This window comes from Schistosoma haematobium, chromosome 1 (assembly GCF_000699445.3).
Source record: "Schistosoma haematobium chromosome 1, whole genome shotgun sequence".
Taxonomy (NCBI): Eukaryota; Metazoa; Platyhelminthes; class Trematoda; order Strigeidida; family Schistosomatidae; genus Schistosoma; species Schistosoma haematobium.
Window position 1 is genome coordinate 25268223 of NC_067196.1, and position 15628 is coordinate 25283850.

At 34.6% G+C, this 15628-nt stretch overlaps 2 protein-coding genes across 2 annotated transcripts in view; both read right to left on the reverse strand.

Annotated features, from left to right (window-relative positions):
* Positions 1-4210, reverse strand: part of DNAH7_2 (Dynein heavy chain 7, axonemal) — a gene marked incomplete at its 3' end in the record, with an annotated part of 85692 nt that extends 81482 nt beyond the window's left edge. Inside the window, exons 1-7 of the mRNA XM_051218417.1 lie at positions 4112-4210; positions 3889-4069; positions 3738-3840; positions 3573-3699; positions 3431-3535; positions 1301-1617; positions 753-872 (exon numbers count right to left, since the gene is read on the reverse strand). Coding sequence (XP_051073530.1) covers positions 753-872; positions 1301-1617; positions 3431-3535; positions 3573-3699; positions 3738-3840; positions 3889-4069; positions 4112-4114 — 956 coding nt within the window. The 5' untranslated portion in view covers positions 4115-4210. The remainder of the gene's footprint in view (positions 1-752; positions 873-1300; positions 1618-3430; positions 3536-3572; positions 3700-3737; positions 3841-3888; positions 4070-4111) is intronic.
* Positions 4211-11486: 7276 nt separating this feature from the next.
* Positions 11487-15628, reverse strand: part of GRIP1 (Glutamate receptor-interacting protein 1) — a 125931-nt gene continuing 121789 nt past the window's right edge. The window contains exon 16 of the mRNA XM_035730535.2: positions 11487-13394. Coding sequence (XP_035588039.2) covers positions 13140-13394 — 255 coding nt within the window. The 3' untranslated portion in view covers positions 11487-13139. The remainder of the gene's footprint in view (positions 13395-15628) is intronic.

The window sequence follows — 15628 nt, forward strand, 5'->3', positions numbered from 1 at the left end:
ACCTAAAGTTAAACATAGGCTTGTTTACTCTTCTTCATATCACCCAGTTATGTAATCTAGCTTTGAATCGGAATCATTTTCAAAAGCAACATAACCAGTCCATGTAAACGTTTTGGTGCATAACATACGACGCATTCATATGTTTAAACTGCTGGTTAGTTAGAGATCTGGAAAGGTTTTGGAAACCAACTCCAGATAAATCGAATTTCATTGATAAATATTTTTTGACTCACATTTGGTAATAAAAACTGTTTATATAGCCAAATGACGAAATAAACAGTGGTTTTTAACTCTCCTGATATCTGACTAGTAAGAGCTGAAAATAGTCATCAGTTAACTATCATCATCGCGCTTAGTCGATTAGGAAATTATCATATTTTAAGTCTTTGTCTCCCATTACCACAATTAGGTTCATTGTATATACCTAGTATTCCAACGATCTTAATTTACTCTTACATACTACCTCTCTAATGTTTATTTTAAGAGGACTTTTGAGAAAATGAAAGTGTCACAAATGCTGTTATAAGTTTAAGGTTAACGAATTTCACTGGTAAACAGGCTTATCTCTCTTCCTCTTTAAATCATTCGTTAGCAATACGAACGTCAAAAACCTGACATCCATGAAAAAATATATGCTAATAAAAAAGCACTGACATTGAATTTATAACTAAACAAAACTCTTTCCTAAAGCATACATTACCACGATTAAATATACTAGCGTTTTAAATAGAAAAGCATTTAACTATACCTACTTTTTTGTCAGTTTCTCTTTTGTCATTTCAATGTGCTTCACGCAAATTTGTTGAAATGCGGATAGTTCCAAAGCAGATGGTTTCGAGTACACTTCTTGAATATCGATTAGTCTTAAGTCGCTAGGATAAAAAAAGTTTTGTGGTTATTAGAAAATTAATTAGGGTATGAAACCAAATTTGTTTACTGTGAGTTTAAAAGTTAACTTGCCTAAAATTGGTATGGTAATGACAACCTACTTCTAGTTTATACCTGAAATTAAAAAATGAACATCTTACATTTACTAGCTGATCAGAAATCATAATTTACTAAATTTGTAGGCGATACAAATATGTAAAATCGTAGCACCTGAACACATTACTGATTAAAATCTTGAATTCTTGGTAGGATGTAAATGAGAATCAGAAACTAAGCAACTGATCTCGAAGGTTTAGTTCATGCAATGTTTACACAAAACTATACTGTTTTGAGACACCGGAAATATAGTATACTACAAATATATTTTTCACCATAAGAGCAAATATATAGGATTTACAAGAAATTGACTTACGCAAATTTAGTGTACCATAAATTCAATAATTGATGAATACAGATGTTTGTTATAAATAAATTTCTTTGACAGTATTTATACGCTGACAAGAACGTTGGATGCCATGGTTTTGGTACAGTATCTAATTCTTTAAGATACTCTGACACGCTGTGTTCTTCGTCATTTTTGTCAGAAATTATATCTGACCCATATGAAGCTTGTTTTTTATCTGACGAATCATCAAAAACAAAGTTTACAATGGCTTTCTTCACACTAAGTAAATAATCCTTGCGTATTTCATCCTCCAGCTCTTCTAGTAAGGCCATATTGGTAGATTTCTGGAAAAAAATTGATGGAATTACTGGAAACTATTAATTTCTCTTTCTACAAATTCCTTCAACTTTATAAACTAGTTATTTCTCATTTTTCAGTGATTGTTTCATACTGAAAGCAAAAATAAGGCTAAAAGAGATAGAAATTTCTAATATAAATGGACTGAAAATGTTCGTGTTTTGCCTAGGCCAAGTCTTTTAAGATAAATGTTTCCAAGGTGAAGTAGGTAAGATCGATAGAACAAGTGATCATTTATAAAGCAGTGTAATTCAGTATAAACCAAGTTGTGGGGCTCGAACAAACGACTGTATGGAGTATTCAAATTAATGTTTGTTGGCCTTATGTGTATCAAAACAATAGTCTACAAAATAATAATGTGTAGTAATCACTATCTTGTTAAGCTAGGATTGCAAACTTTATGATAGTAAACAAGAGTAACAGGATGGCAGCTACGTCAGGAAAGTGTAAGAAACACGCTTTTTCGGGTTTATTGGCTAAAAAATTCTTATTTTGATGTCAAGTAGGACTCAAGTATACATTACTCCACTTAGCTATGTCAGTAGACACTTTAAACGTAATTGTAATTAAGAGTTTACACACATTGGCGTTGTTGCAGGTTGCCGCACAAAAATTATGGATGCAGGTTGAACAAATAAAACAGGAATAGAACGAATTGGCACGCAAGTGTGATAAAATCTTGCACTCTTATGTAAATGCGAATTCCAAGTAAATGCTTAATGTATACATGTCCATCTACAACTTCGAATAAAATGCCGGGATCCACTCACAAGAGATTAAGTCAAGTCTAACTTTTAAAGGGCACCGTGTACAAAATCACTGAAAGTTTCCAAAGCAAAATAATGGGGATGGTTTATGAGTGCTTTAAGATAATGTAAAACGTCATACTAACGTTTATAAAAGACGGAAAGGTAAGTTTTTCACGAAATATCGAGGGATCATCTGTCATTGTCACTTACAACTTTTAAATAACCTTAACTTTGAACGTCCCGATTTGTTTTGGGAACTTATTAGTAATTCAAGGAGTATTGAATTCAGTGACCAAACAGAAGCATCTCATTTGTTCTCTAATGATTTTTTACTTACTTATATTGTCCGCTAACTTGCAATATAAATATATTTTTAAAAACATCCCTGGAGATATGTTTAAGCGTGAAGTTTGAATAAAACTGTTGAGAATCCATAGATTTCTCCCCTTAATTTTCACATGAGGCTAGGATTTTAGGGATCACGAATTGAAATAACCCGGTATTGCGATTTAAAATCTGTCACAGCATAGACCATAAGTTTATTCTTGTTTGTTCGGTTTTAAATTGATTTGAGGACGTAGCCTCAAGACTTCAAAGAGCTTATTCACTTTATCATTATTTAAGTAATATTCTATCGGATCAAGTCAGGGACGTGTAAGATATTCCCAACAAGGTTAGAACAACTCAGATGAAGCTAGAGATTTAGAAACTAGGAATTAATCATGGTTCAAATGTTTTCACTATCATGTAATAAAACCCTGTGATTTACGGCTGAAAGGAACGATGCTTTGATCCCTTGGTTCACTCATTTAAGAGAAGAGTGGATTTATAAACTGAAATGTTAAAAATGAATAACACAAGTGCTTTTCTCCTTGTCTCTATAGTGATTAATCCGAGAATTTCAAAAATTCAAAACATAAGGAAATTGATGCATTCTGTGGTCAGTTAAGAATAAAGCCACAATAACTCCTGAGATTTTGCTCCAACCTTCTCAAATGGTAGGGAAGCACATTAACATACATATATACATTTAAAAAACGAAAATGCATACATTAAAATCCGCTTTAATCGAAGAAACAACACGCTGCATCCATTCACCATCCATTGGAGCCACGTCGTCAGTATTAATGCCATTATAGATGTAGTAATAATACCTCTACAATATTTAGACACGACTTAAATCAATCACTTACCAAAATTTTCTTTTCTTTATCAGCGATACTTTTAACTGGGCCGACATCAGGCGTGGACAACATCGAATTTTTACTGAAGATCGCTTTTAGCTCACCACATGTATCAACAGCTGCATCTTCACCACGACTTATTTAACTACATTAGGCAAGTAAACAAAAACATACGTTATCAAATCTACAAGTCCTAGGCGAAAGCTTTCACCAGCCTTTCGCTTAACGTTTGCTTCAGGGGGGTCAAACATATCCTTCTTTCTTTTTCTTTTGTCTTCTAAGGGTTTAATAAACATTTTAGACAATTGCAAAGTGAAATAAATACTTTTGCTGATCTCCCCCAAAACACCGAGTTGTGGTTCTCCCTGTAAACCATTTTTGGTGTTAACTGAAAAATGTGGGATTTCACTTCTCCATGAGGGTTGGTGTCGCTCATAGTCGAAAACAGGTAGCATAAAGTTAGGTTGTGTATATTCCTTAGCATTGAGTTTAGATTTCGAGGGTTTCTTAATATGGTAGTGGTTATTCAGTAAAATAGATTTGCAAACCATTTTATGGTATTTCCAGCCTATAAACAATAATCACATCACTTGTATTATAAAGGTAGATAAAACGCGTATTTGAACTGATGCCCTTGAGGTCACTATAGGGGATGGTTACAGCATAAACTAAAACACGTCAACCACTGACTCGTCCCAAATCATTTCTCCACTCCCAATATAACAGAAACAGTAGACCAACAGTTGAACAACAACTTTTAGCCAAATATCTGTCTATACATACCTCTTTACAATGTTCTGCAACATATCTCACACATCCAAGTAGAGTTATAGTCCAAAATCCACATCTCGATGTCATCGAAACATTCCAAATTTTGAGCAGATTCTCTTAACTTTAGTCAACTGACGATAACAACAATTCTGGTGAGTTCAACAGGTTGAAAGAAAGTACTATGATTCTGGTTACGCTAGTTTTTTTCTGAGTCTATCATGTTATAAAGAAGAAGCCTGCTTAGTTGTATTGAAAAGTAAAAATATAAAAAGGGTTGTAGAAGGACTAGTTTATGTGGAGTACATGGGAGTCAGTATGCCGCGTTCCGACGATTGTGTGTTCTGAAAAATCACTATGTATATCATAGTAAAGGAGAAGTTGATGAATGCTGTGATTCAATTTATTCTTCCTTTTATCCAATCGTTTGAGTGGAAGATAGTGGTAAACACGTATAAAAAAGATTGCTTAGTTTGTTCATAAGTAAATTTATTGAGGGGGCCAAAGTTACACTAACAACGCAAGCTTTATTGATAGTTTTCATACTTTTGGTCTGTTGGTCGCGCAACACATTTTGTTACAGATTCTACGCTCTCTTAGATGTCAGCCGAGTATTTATCATGCCTTGCGATTTGCTGACAAAATGAACGACAAGGTAGGTGAAAAAAGTGGGATGTAGATAAGAGTTTGTTCAGTCACATTTTTAACACCCTTGACTAGCCCATGAATCTGACTCCTGTTTAATCTCACGAATATTCTATGAGCACATATCTTCCATTTAACGCGGTATATTACCTACAATAAGTCCGTTCGTGTAACAAGAAGCCAAATGTGTTGCGTCGGATGGATTTATATCAAACATTCGTTATTACAGATAGACATTCAAAATAAGAAGAGGAAAGGTGAAGCAAAGTGGAAAAGGCGAATGAGCCAACTCGATTTGATCAAGTGTGACCCAATATTTATCGTCAGACCGAAATGAGTTTCAGGTATGTATTGAACAGGATATGGTGGATTAAAATGCAACGTTTTTACGTAAGCCTATCATATCGCCAAGTGTAATAACGGTCATGTTTACGTTCATGTAGTCATAGAATTTGTCATATTATGATGTATTTTTTATTAAAGAACTAGATTATGCTGTGAATTTTGCTTTGGTTGTAATTTTTATTTGCCACCTTCGATTGCGTTACTACGGACGTGCGTTTTATGCCGGAACAATATCCTAAGTCATAGTAAGTTTAATAACATCGTTGATTTCTTTCAAGTAGACCAACAATGAGTAACGTTACCTGAGGAAGGTCTGTTTTGTTTTTCTGAGCAAGTGACTGTTGTCTTCAGTTTCAAAACAATATCGTATATCTTCTTTTAGGTAATTCTTTCCGGCCTATAGTTCGTGTTTTGGGCTTATAGGCTTAATTATCTACATCTAACTGCTTTGAGTAACATTTCTGTGCAAATGAAACAATTATTACGACACATAATTAGTTTAGTATTCTTGGTTATCGTATAACTAAGTTTAGTCGATAGAATTATAATATACTTAAGTATAGTGCGCGAAGCATGTAATGAAGCAGATCAATTTAGTAAGCAGGGCTGCTCACTCATTCCCCTTAGAATGCTTAAGCGTTACAACTAGAAAACGATCAGTGTAAAACTGTGTATGCAGTAGAACGCTTATAGCTCCAGGAAGATGAAGTTGTGAGCTTAGAATTTGTGCATAACAGTAAGAATCACAATGATGTTATATTGATATATCACACTTATTATATTCCCACTAGCATTAACATATCACTAATTTATTTCGTTAATACGTTACACGTAATATAGTAGTGATATATCCATATATTGACCAATTGTATAATAATTTATATATTATGAAAATAGTAATTACAGAATTTATGCCACTTACAGGCATGATCAATTTTATATAAATAATAACATGAGATGAATAGAACAATCATGTGATAGAAGAAAGTTTTAAGTATACTAGTTCAGTAATTGTTCAGGTAGTACATGTATTACAGCGATCCGACGCATCAGCCGAGGACTTTTAATTTTTCTTAAATGGACAGCCTGTTGATTTATGAACGGTGTGATTAAGGTCATTTCCTGTGCCAGATCGTATTCATAATAATTATCTACAACTAGAGAAATCAAAACGAAAACAGGTAGCACGGAGCATCAAAGCAGTGATTATCAAAATATGTCAATCAGGTCTACCGAAATGCATGTGTCACGTGACACAGTGATATACTGTTGATGTTAGATATCATCCAAATTAGTTAAAGTTGCTAGGGTCTGTGTTAACATAAAGTGACAGCAAGTAGGTGGCTTTACTCAGGGAATGCACCAATAAAAATGGCTAAAAATTCAAAGTTCCTATAATATCACTTGTGGAATGAGATACACTTACAAGTGCTAGAACATTCAGAGCACTTTCAGAAGAGCAGTATGCATCGATGCAGCGAACAATTAATGGGAGTGATTCTAACGTACGGATAGATTGTGGTAAGTTATTACATAGTCTGGAAAATTCACAGGTAAAGTAATTCATATAGAGAGATGACTTAGAATAAGCTTGTTTCACTAGAGACAAGGAATTACGGACGTCATAATGAGAAGTTTCTGCACAGAAATTGCAGTGACTCCAAAATTTATGTGCTATCCACTCCCAACGTTTTTCCCTAATATCTTCAGCTGGTAGTTGTCTTGTTCTCTCCCTGATGGTATCCGGCTAACGGATAATGCGTATCTTGCGTAGACAACTGTCGATAAATACTTTTACACTTTGGATGATGGTTGTGGTTGCTCTCCAAGTTTCAGTTCCGTACAGTAGGACTGTCTATTGTATTCCATGTTTCCTCTCAAATGTAAAGGTGCTCATCATCCAGTCGATCACCAGAAGAAAGGGAAATGGAGAGACTCAGAATTCTTATCTGACTCCGGTCCTCACCCGAAATGCTCCTGCCGGCTGTCCTCCATGCACGACTTTGCACTGAAATCCGTCGTAGGAATTCCGTATAATGTTGACGATTTTCTCAGGTACTCCATAGTGTCGAATCAGTTTTCTTAATGTTCTCCTATCCACACAGTCAAACGCTTTTTCATGATCTATGAAGTTGATGTATACTGACGATTTCCATTCAACTAATTGTTCAACGATGATCCTTAGTTTCGTGATTTGGTCTGCTCCCGACCGATCCTTACGGAATCCGGCCTGTTAATCTCAATGTTGGGCGTCTCCTCAGTCCTTCATCCGGTTGAGGAACACTGTTGAAAACGTCTTTTAAAACGAACAGTAATTTAATGCATATGTAGTTCACAAATTTGCCCAGATGTCTTTTCTTTGGTATCTTGATGAGGTATCCTTTTTTTCAATCCATCGGCATTTGCTCTTCCTTCCAAATCTTCCTGACTAGAGTGTGGAGCATGTTTGCGATTAATTCTATGCCTGACTTCAGAGCTTCAGCTGGTACATTGTCAGATCCTGCTGCTTTCCAATTTTTGATTTGTCTGATGGCCATCCTGATTTCTTCAATCGTTGGTAACGTAACATCTATGGGAAGGTTCGTAAGTGCTGCTTCGATGTCCGGTGGATCCAATGGAGCTGGTTTATTCAAGAGTTCCTCGAAGTATTCTACCCACCTATTCCTCTGTTCTTGAAACCCGGTGATTTTCTTGCCCGCCTTGTCCTTGACCGGTATCTCTGGTTTACTATATTTCTCTGCTAGTTTTTTCATCGCATCATATAGCTGTCGCATACTTCCCTCTGTTGCAGCTTTTTCCGTTGTCACTGCTTGCTCTTCCATGTATTTCTGCCTCCGGCTTTAATGCTCTTCTTCATTTGCTTGTTTGCTACTGTGTTTACCTTGTGCCTTGGTTTTCTCTGCACTTGTTCGGCTGTTGTTAATTACTGTCCTCTTGTTCTTTTTTCTTGAATCTCGTCCAGGGTTTCTATAGAGATCTATTCCTTATCCTGATGCCTGTTGCGGCCCAGAACCTCCTAACAGGTTGACGTTGTGGATCACCAACGTAGATTATATATATCGAATGATTGGAGGCCTATTCGAGTTGGACAGGAATGGTGTGACGAACCAATTAATTTCGAAGTCATGCCTCTCAGTCAGCATCTCATGTGGATTACCCCTTCGACGTATCAAAGTACTATGGCTACTCCGAAGACCATTTAACACAAGGGCGTCACTACGGAAATATATTACTAAGAATGAGTACAGGGAAGATTGCGAGACTACCACCACATGTACCAGTCCATGACCTTGACGTAGATCCATGATCTGTTCGACATTCAGTGACCCAAATCCCGGATGATTTGACTAGGGCCCAGTGACATTTCACTGGACCTACAACGTTAATGTTTCTTCAATCCCTTTCCACTGGACCTACATGGTAGTTTCTTCTTCACTGAGTAGATCCTGTAAGGCTTGAAACTTGTTATTGAAAGCTGTCTTGAATTCCTTGAGTTTGTTGGTATATAGAAGGAAGGCTGTATCGAACCTTCGTAATGCTGTTTCCTCAGCTGTTCAGTGTTTCTATAGTTTCCGTTTCATGTTGGCCACAACCAGGTGGCGATCTGAAGCTATGTCAGCTCCTCTCCTGGTTCTCACATCTTCCAGTGTCCTTCTGAATTTTTTATTGATTCAAAGATGATCTATCTGGTTCTATGTGGTGTGATCCGGTGAAACCCACATAACTTTGTGTACGCCTTTGTGTGGGAATACTATGCAAATAGGTTTGCAAATCGTCCCCCATTTTCGTTTCTCTCTCCCAGCTGATGTCGTCTCATGATATCTTCAAATCAACTTATCACTTACTCTTTTCGTTATCTGACATTAGATTACTTTTACTTGATAGTTATTACAATATATATATGATACTGCTGTGATCACTGTTATTAAATTGATCACTGGGGTTGATAGATGTAGGTATAACGTTGTGATAAGATCTGAATTCCAGATTGTTATTGCCTTATGTTAGTAAAAACAAATATTAGTACGAGTAAAAGACGCAGATAAATTCAATTACGTTTTCATCAAACGGAAGATCAGCATGTGTGTACCAGATAATGTCCGATGAACTGATGACACCACATATTACTTTAAAGCTAACATGCAAAAAGCGTTCGGTGCGAATGACTCAGTTACTGAAGTCTTTAATAGTCCAAGGTTATTTGAGCCCCTGTATTACATCCTATAATCATTTTATACTCGTTTGCGAATACTGCTAGCCAACGAACATCAGAGAAAAACTCACGAAAAAACGCCACACACTGGATTTCGATTGGAGAAAAAAAGCGCCAACGTTTCCAAGATGTGGTGGCTCATCAAGTTAGTAAGGTATAGACTATATATGCCAAGGAATAGCCTTCATTGTTTACTCCAACAAATCGGTTAGGAGATAATGTGATGGAGCTCCATCTTAGATGCTGTAACTTAAGTTGGTCGTATACCGTTTATGTCTGTGAGATACGTCGGTTTTTCTGGGCTGACTGTATGAACGCCTACTTGTTATTATTTTGGTTTCGGGCCTGATTTTAGCTGCCTAGTCGTTCGCTTGCTACAATGCATGCATGAACTTTTGTGTGTAGTAGTTTAGTAGTTACATCTGTAGCGTGGCGTCGAGTCGAGATTGACTATGAACACCGCTACCAAGAAACACGTGCCAAGTAAATCAGAAGGTGAAGGTTGAACGTAACCAAATAAATCCATAAAATCCCCGAGAAGCCAAATATCAGAAGGCAGTTAATGGACCAAGTCAAGATATATTTGCTGGCGATCTCGTGGTATCGAAAGGATACCGAGATCGTGCCAGGGTACAAGCTTGGTTACAGAACGTAACCGAATCCGCGCGAAGTCACAATCAAAGTGTAAGAATAAGAATGGAAGCACAATATAGCTGTCATTAGCACAGTCAAACAAAAGCACATTAAAACAAACACTGGTACAGTTGGTTATAATAATAATTGTTTTTATTAAACCAGTCGTGTTCTCGTGATAAATGTGAGTCACTACACATCGAAGTGGACTTGTATTTTGTTTGTCACATTACAGAAAATTAAGTACCAGTTTGTATAACTGTACGTCGTTCATCATACAGTTCCATTGACCCTTTATGTTCCTTTAGGGACTTATATTTGGAGAAACAAGACTAGTATTGGTTTATTCAGCTATAGGAACCAGTTTCAAATGGAAATTTCGGGTAACTCTAGTACGTCCAATTGCAACACGGAAAACCAACAAAGAAATCATAGTGAAATATTAAGAAAAGCCAGTGCAAGAGGACATAACCGGTTTTTAAAAAGAAGACAAGTTCAGCAAGATATAGCAAAACTGTCAGATTCCTAGAATACCTAAATAATTACTGCACGTAAGACAAGTTCGTTCCTCTACTTCATTTTCCTTCAGTTTTTAATGTTCTACAACATATTTCTTACATTTCTATATTTATTGTGTACAAAAATGAACCAAAAAACAAAGATAAGTACTTTAAACAAGCTGATATATATTTTTAAAAATCGTTTGTGCGTATAGTGGATATCTGACACCAATTAATATCTCTGTCATATGTATATATGTTTGTACCTACATGTATTTTAGCACGGTTTTTGAAGCTGAAACACTCCTCCTTAATTACAAACCTTTTTGAAATGCGAACATTTTTCCTCTTTATTTTCCAGGCTGATACCAAAAAGTAAAGAATAGTGGGAAGGAACAGAAGAATTCACCTATTTCTAGTTTTTATTTATGATTTATCATATGACAGATGCTCAGATTCTGGTAACGAAACTGGCTGTTTAGAGAGTGTTTGTCAACGACCAGCCTTTTTTTGTTAATAATCCTACCTTGTTAGATGTAAGGATTCTCGCAACCCTTATAGAAATGGGGGTTGGCTGTGGTAATAAATATTTCTCTCTAAAAGAAATAATTTTTCAGTTATTTTAATATGCTCTGTCAAATATTTTCATTGACCTGATGTAGAATGCTTTACATGCCCAAACTATCCAGTATAGAAGTACGACATAACGCTACCCTGCTTTCAATCAGTTACAACTTTCTTTCAAACCAGTATCTCCTCCTTCTGGTCACCTTTGGTGTGCTAGTTTTACAGGCTTCTTAAAAGACTGACTACTTTGCCTCCGAGCCGAATATATATCAACCATGCAACCTAGTATTTTTAATATTATTTTGACTTAACATCTCCTTTATATGTTAGCAAAATTCAGTCGTTATTATTTTTCAGCCTTAAGCAATTTATATATTAGTAAAGTTGAGTAGTCGCTAGCAGTGGGATCCAGAACTAGCGTTTTGTCTTATTTAGGACTCATTCAGTGAAAATAACAGAATTCCAGTTTTCATGTGTACACCTGGACAGGAACCAAGTATATTTTGCTTCCGATGTTCGACGCACTATCTAAACCCGGGTGGCTCAATGAATAACGGTTTATAAGTTTGGAACAAAATACCTTGATTACAAGCCACAGTGTGAACATCAAACTTTGAATTCGGTTCCGTCCAGCTGACCAGTCGAAAATAGGAAGAAACGTGCATTTCAGATTCTACTTCTAGTCACTTCCCAACTGAATAAAAAATTGTGACTGTATGATGATATCTTAGTAATCCTCTCAGGTTATAAATATGGACAGTGTAAAGAACCGAAACTCTAAATGGAAATCTGTTTCCTAATTAAGAAAGCCCATATAATAGAAAACAATTACACATATGCGTAAAACATTACGCTTCCTATATTCGGATCAATTGTTCACAACATTAACATTAATCACATAAATGACAAGAAAAACTTGCTACTCACTAAAAACTACGTTTGAACTTTCGTTATTGTAAATATGTCAATACTATACAATAATGTATAGAGGGTAATGAGAAGAACGACTATAAACATACTTTCTAAGAAAAAAAATTGCTAATTGTTGATAAGGCATAGCTAATCACTTAAAAAAAAGGGATCACTGGGTTTCAAACTCAGAAATGAATAAAAACAAATGACAAAGTGTATTATTGACAGAGACAAAATGAAAAAAAAGGAAAAGGAAAACGGAAACACTCGCAGAAAACATAAAGAATGAAAAAAGAACAATGAGTTATTTCTAAATATCTAAGCTTTTGGATAAGTTAGATGACCAGTTTTTTTATTGTTTATTCTGCATGAAGTATTCTTTTATATATATGCATAAATGATCTATCTTTTACTCGACGTAAATGTATTTAAGTAAATTAATGTAATACAACAGATTAAAAGAAATCTAATTGATGATTTTTGTACAACAAGCATTTGTGTTTAATGTTTCAACTTTCTAATGAATAGATAGATAATTTACTAATTCAATAACAATGAAAAATAAATGAAGATACAGGAATTTCTAATTTAAAAATAAAACAAACAAAGTTATCACCATACTCTTTGAACGTAAATTATAAGTCTAAAAACAAAAACAAAAAAGAAAACATTAAACAAATTATGATTCGTTTCAAAGTTGAAGTTACATTGAATTGAAATATTTCATCTAAATGAAATAAATTTGAATTGTAAGCAGAAATCGTGATATTCAGAAAAACCAATCACAAGATGTTTCACAGAAATCATAACAGTAACAAGTATTTAGTAGTATAGTAGTAGTATATACATACAATTATAAGAATAAAATACAATTACATCGGGTTAAACTTTCTTCAGTCATAGTTACCTCATATATCTTAAATAAGTGAAATTGCTTAGGAAGATTTTCGAATATATCAGAAGGAGGAATGATACATTGTACTATATATATATTTAAAGAGCTGTAATGTTAATATGTTCATTATCCATTGTAGGTGTGCATGTCACACCTAATTTAACCCCTCCTGGCAATCCAGTAAATAAAGAGTTATTTGGTAGATCATTTGAATCATTCTGATTTGAATGTTTACTTCGTTGTGTATGTTTTGTGATACGACGTTGTACTAGTAAATCTAATCGTTTTTCTGAACGACTAATAAGATTTACCACTTCACTACAGGTTAAATTATCTACTGGTGTATCGTTGACCTGAAATAAATAAAAAAAAACAAATTAAGTAATCTGAAATTACTTAAAAAGTAAACATTTAAACTAATGAATAACAAGTAAATAATGGAAGAAATATACACGTATTTTGCTCTAATTAGAACCTTAAGGTCCTGGGTCCGATTCCGAACGAGGTAGTAATTATGCACTAAGTCAGAGCCCCAAACTAAGACGAAATAGATTCCTAGTCCTTCATAATTTTTAATGGTTGTTTCGTTGATATCATTTCCCGAAGAAAACCTCATTTAAATTGATGACGTTTTCACATATTGATTAATTAAGTGAGAATAGTTTAGATCTGTTTTCTGGAAATCGAAATTCAATGAATGTATAATCAATATTGTTTAGTAACTATTACACCTCCAAATTAAATAGTAAATAGAATCCAGTAATTATCCGTAATATATTTCTTTATAATTTAAAAGCATTTACAAGATTTGTCTTCAAGGAAGTTGTAGTTATGTTATAACTGTGAAAAATATTTGCTGCTGATTAAGGGGTAGCGAATTATTGATCGGACCAAAGACGCGCAAACACGTAGAACGACCTAGGGTTTTGATTGGTCTCGCTTCCCTGTCTAGCCCAGTCAATTGAGTCCAGAACACAAGTCTCAGCCTCGGATTTATGAATCATTATATTTCAAACATACTTTGTTTATATACCAGTCAAGCAGACCACAACGTACAATAAAATAGAAAATAACATTGTACAATAATGGCCAGTAGGAAAATGACACGTTAAACAAATATTGACCAATAAGATGATACCATTCCATGTCCAAGGATAGCATTAGGCTTAACAGGATAATTTTTGGGATATTTTCCTGAATATCCCAACAAGTTGCATATACATTATTTATTAACATCTATACAAGTGGATTGTTATATCCCGATAAGAATAATGAATGGCAACTTTTGGGATCCATTCAAGGACCAATACTATGAGTATATTTCTATCGTATAATTATTATGTAACTAAACTGTTCATATTCATGTCGCTCTTATTATAAGCTTTAATTTGATCCATAGACTATTATTATACGATTTACCATTCATGAGTTATGGCCTGTCTATTAATTACTATCTCCCTCGTTCACAGCCACATTTAGCTAATTCTTGTACAACTGTTGTTTCATAGTTTATGGTACGTTGCGGTCTGTGTGGTTGATATATAAACCAAGTATGTTTGAAATAAATGATTAATATTGCAGAGGCTGATATTGGTGTTCTGGACTTAACTGGGTGGGCTAGAAAGGAAGCGAGATTAATCACGACTCTATGCTGCTCGTACGTGTTTTATGCGTCACTGGTTCGATCGATAATTCGCTGCCCTCTGATTGACGGTATCGTTGCGTTATACAATAAACAGGGCACACAGGTTCACAAGTTATTATGTGAATAAAAAATTATCATCCGGTAAATTTCCCTACAGTCATAGCTATAAATAGTTTAAATCCTAGGACTTAGTAGCCTTTTAATGATGCAAAAAGGTCTAAAAAACACCTTAGTAAACCATATTTTTGAAGATTATACAACCAGTCATGAAATTTCAATCCCTTCATATATTCGAAGATATTAATTTAAACAATCTAATTTGAAGATATTTGTTATTTCATCGGTAGATAAATTTGGATCATTGGATCTCAACTCAATAGTCTGAAAGTAATAAATTCCAAGGTTAGATCCTGTATAAAGTAGAGGATGTACATTGCTGAAGATTCTCAAGATGAGACAGCTACTTATTGTTCTTTGATTCTGATAGTTGATATCAAACTGTTATGAAAAGAATATTTAAACTGAACTAATCCTAAGAAAAACCACATCGAATTAAAAGAAGTACATTATGGATCAGTCAAATGAAATACTGTTTACAACATTTTCTAGCAATTTAATATAAAAATATTTGATTTCTACATTGATTTTAACTAACTTAAGACTATAAAGTAATCAGGCTACATAAAATAATTCAGTTAATAGGCAATCGGTACATTGAAAATGCAAAATGGAAACTTACTAAAAATATGATGAAATAAACATTTTTATTTACAAATACTGTCAACAACAATAACAACAACTGATCATTTTGTATGAACTAAAAAGTCTAATCCGTTTATATGAGGTTGCTGTGTGGCGGTAAATAAATCCCCAAAATCAATAACTCTGTAAGTCTTCGACATCGGATGCTGAGCACATTATTTTTAATGGACCCACCGAGCT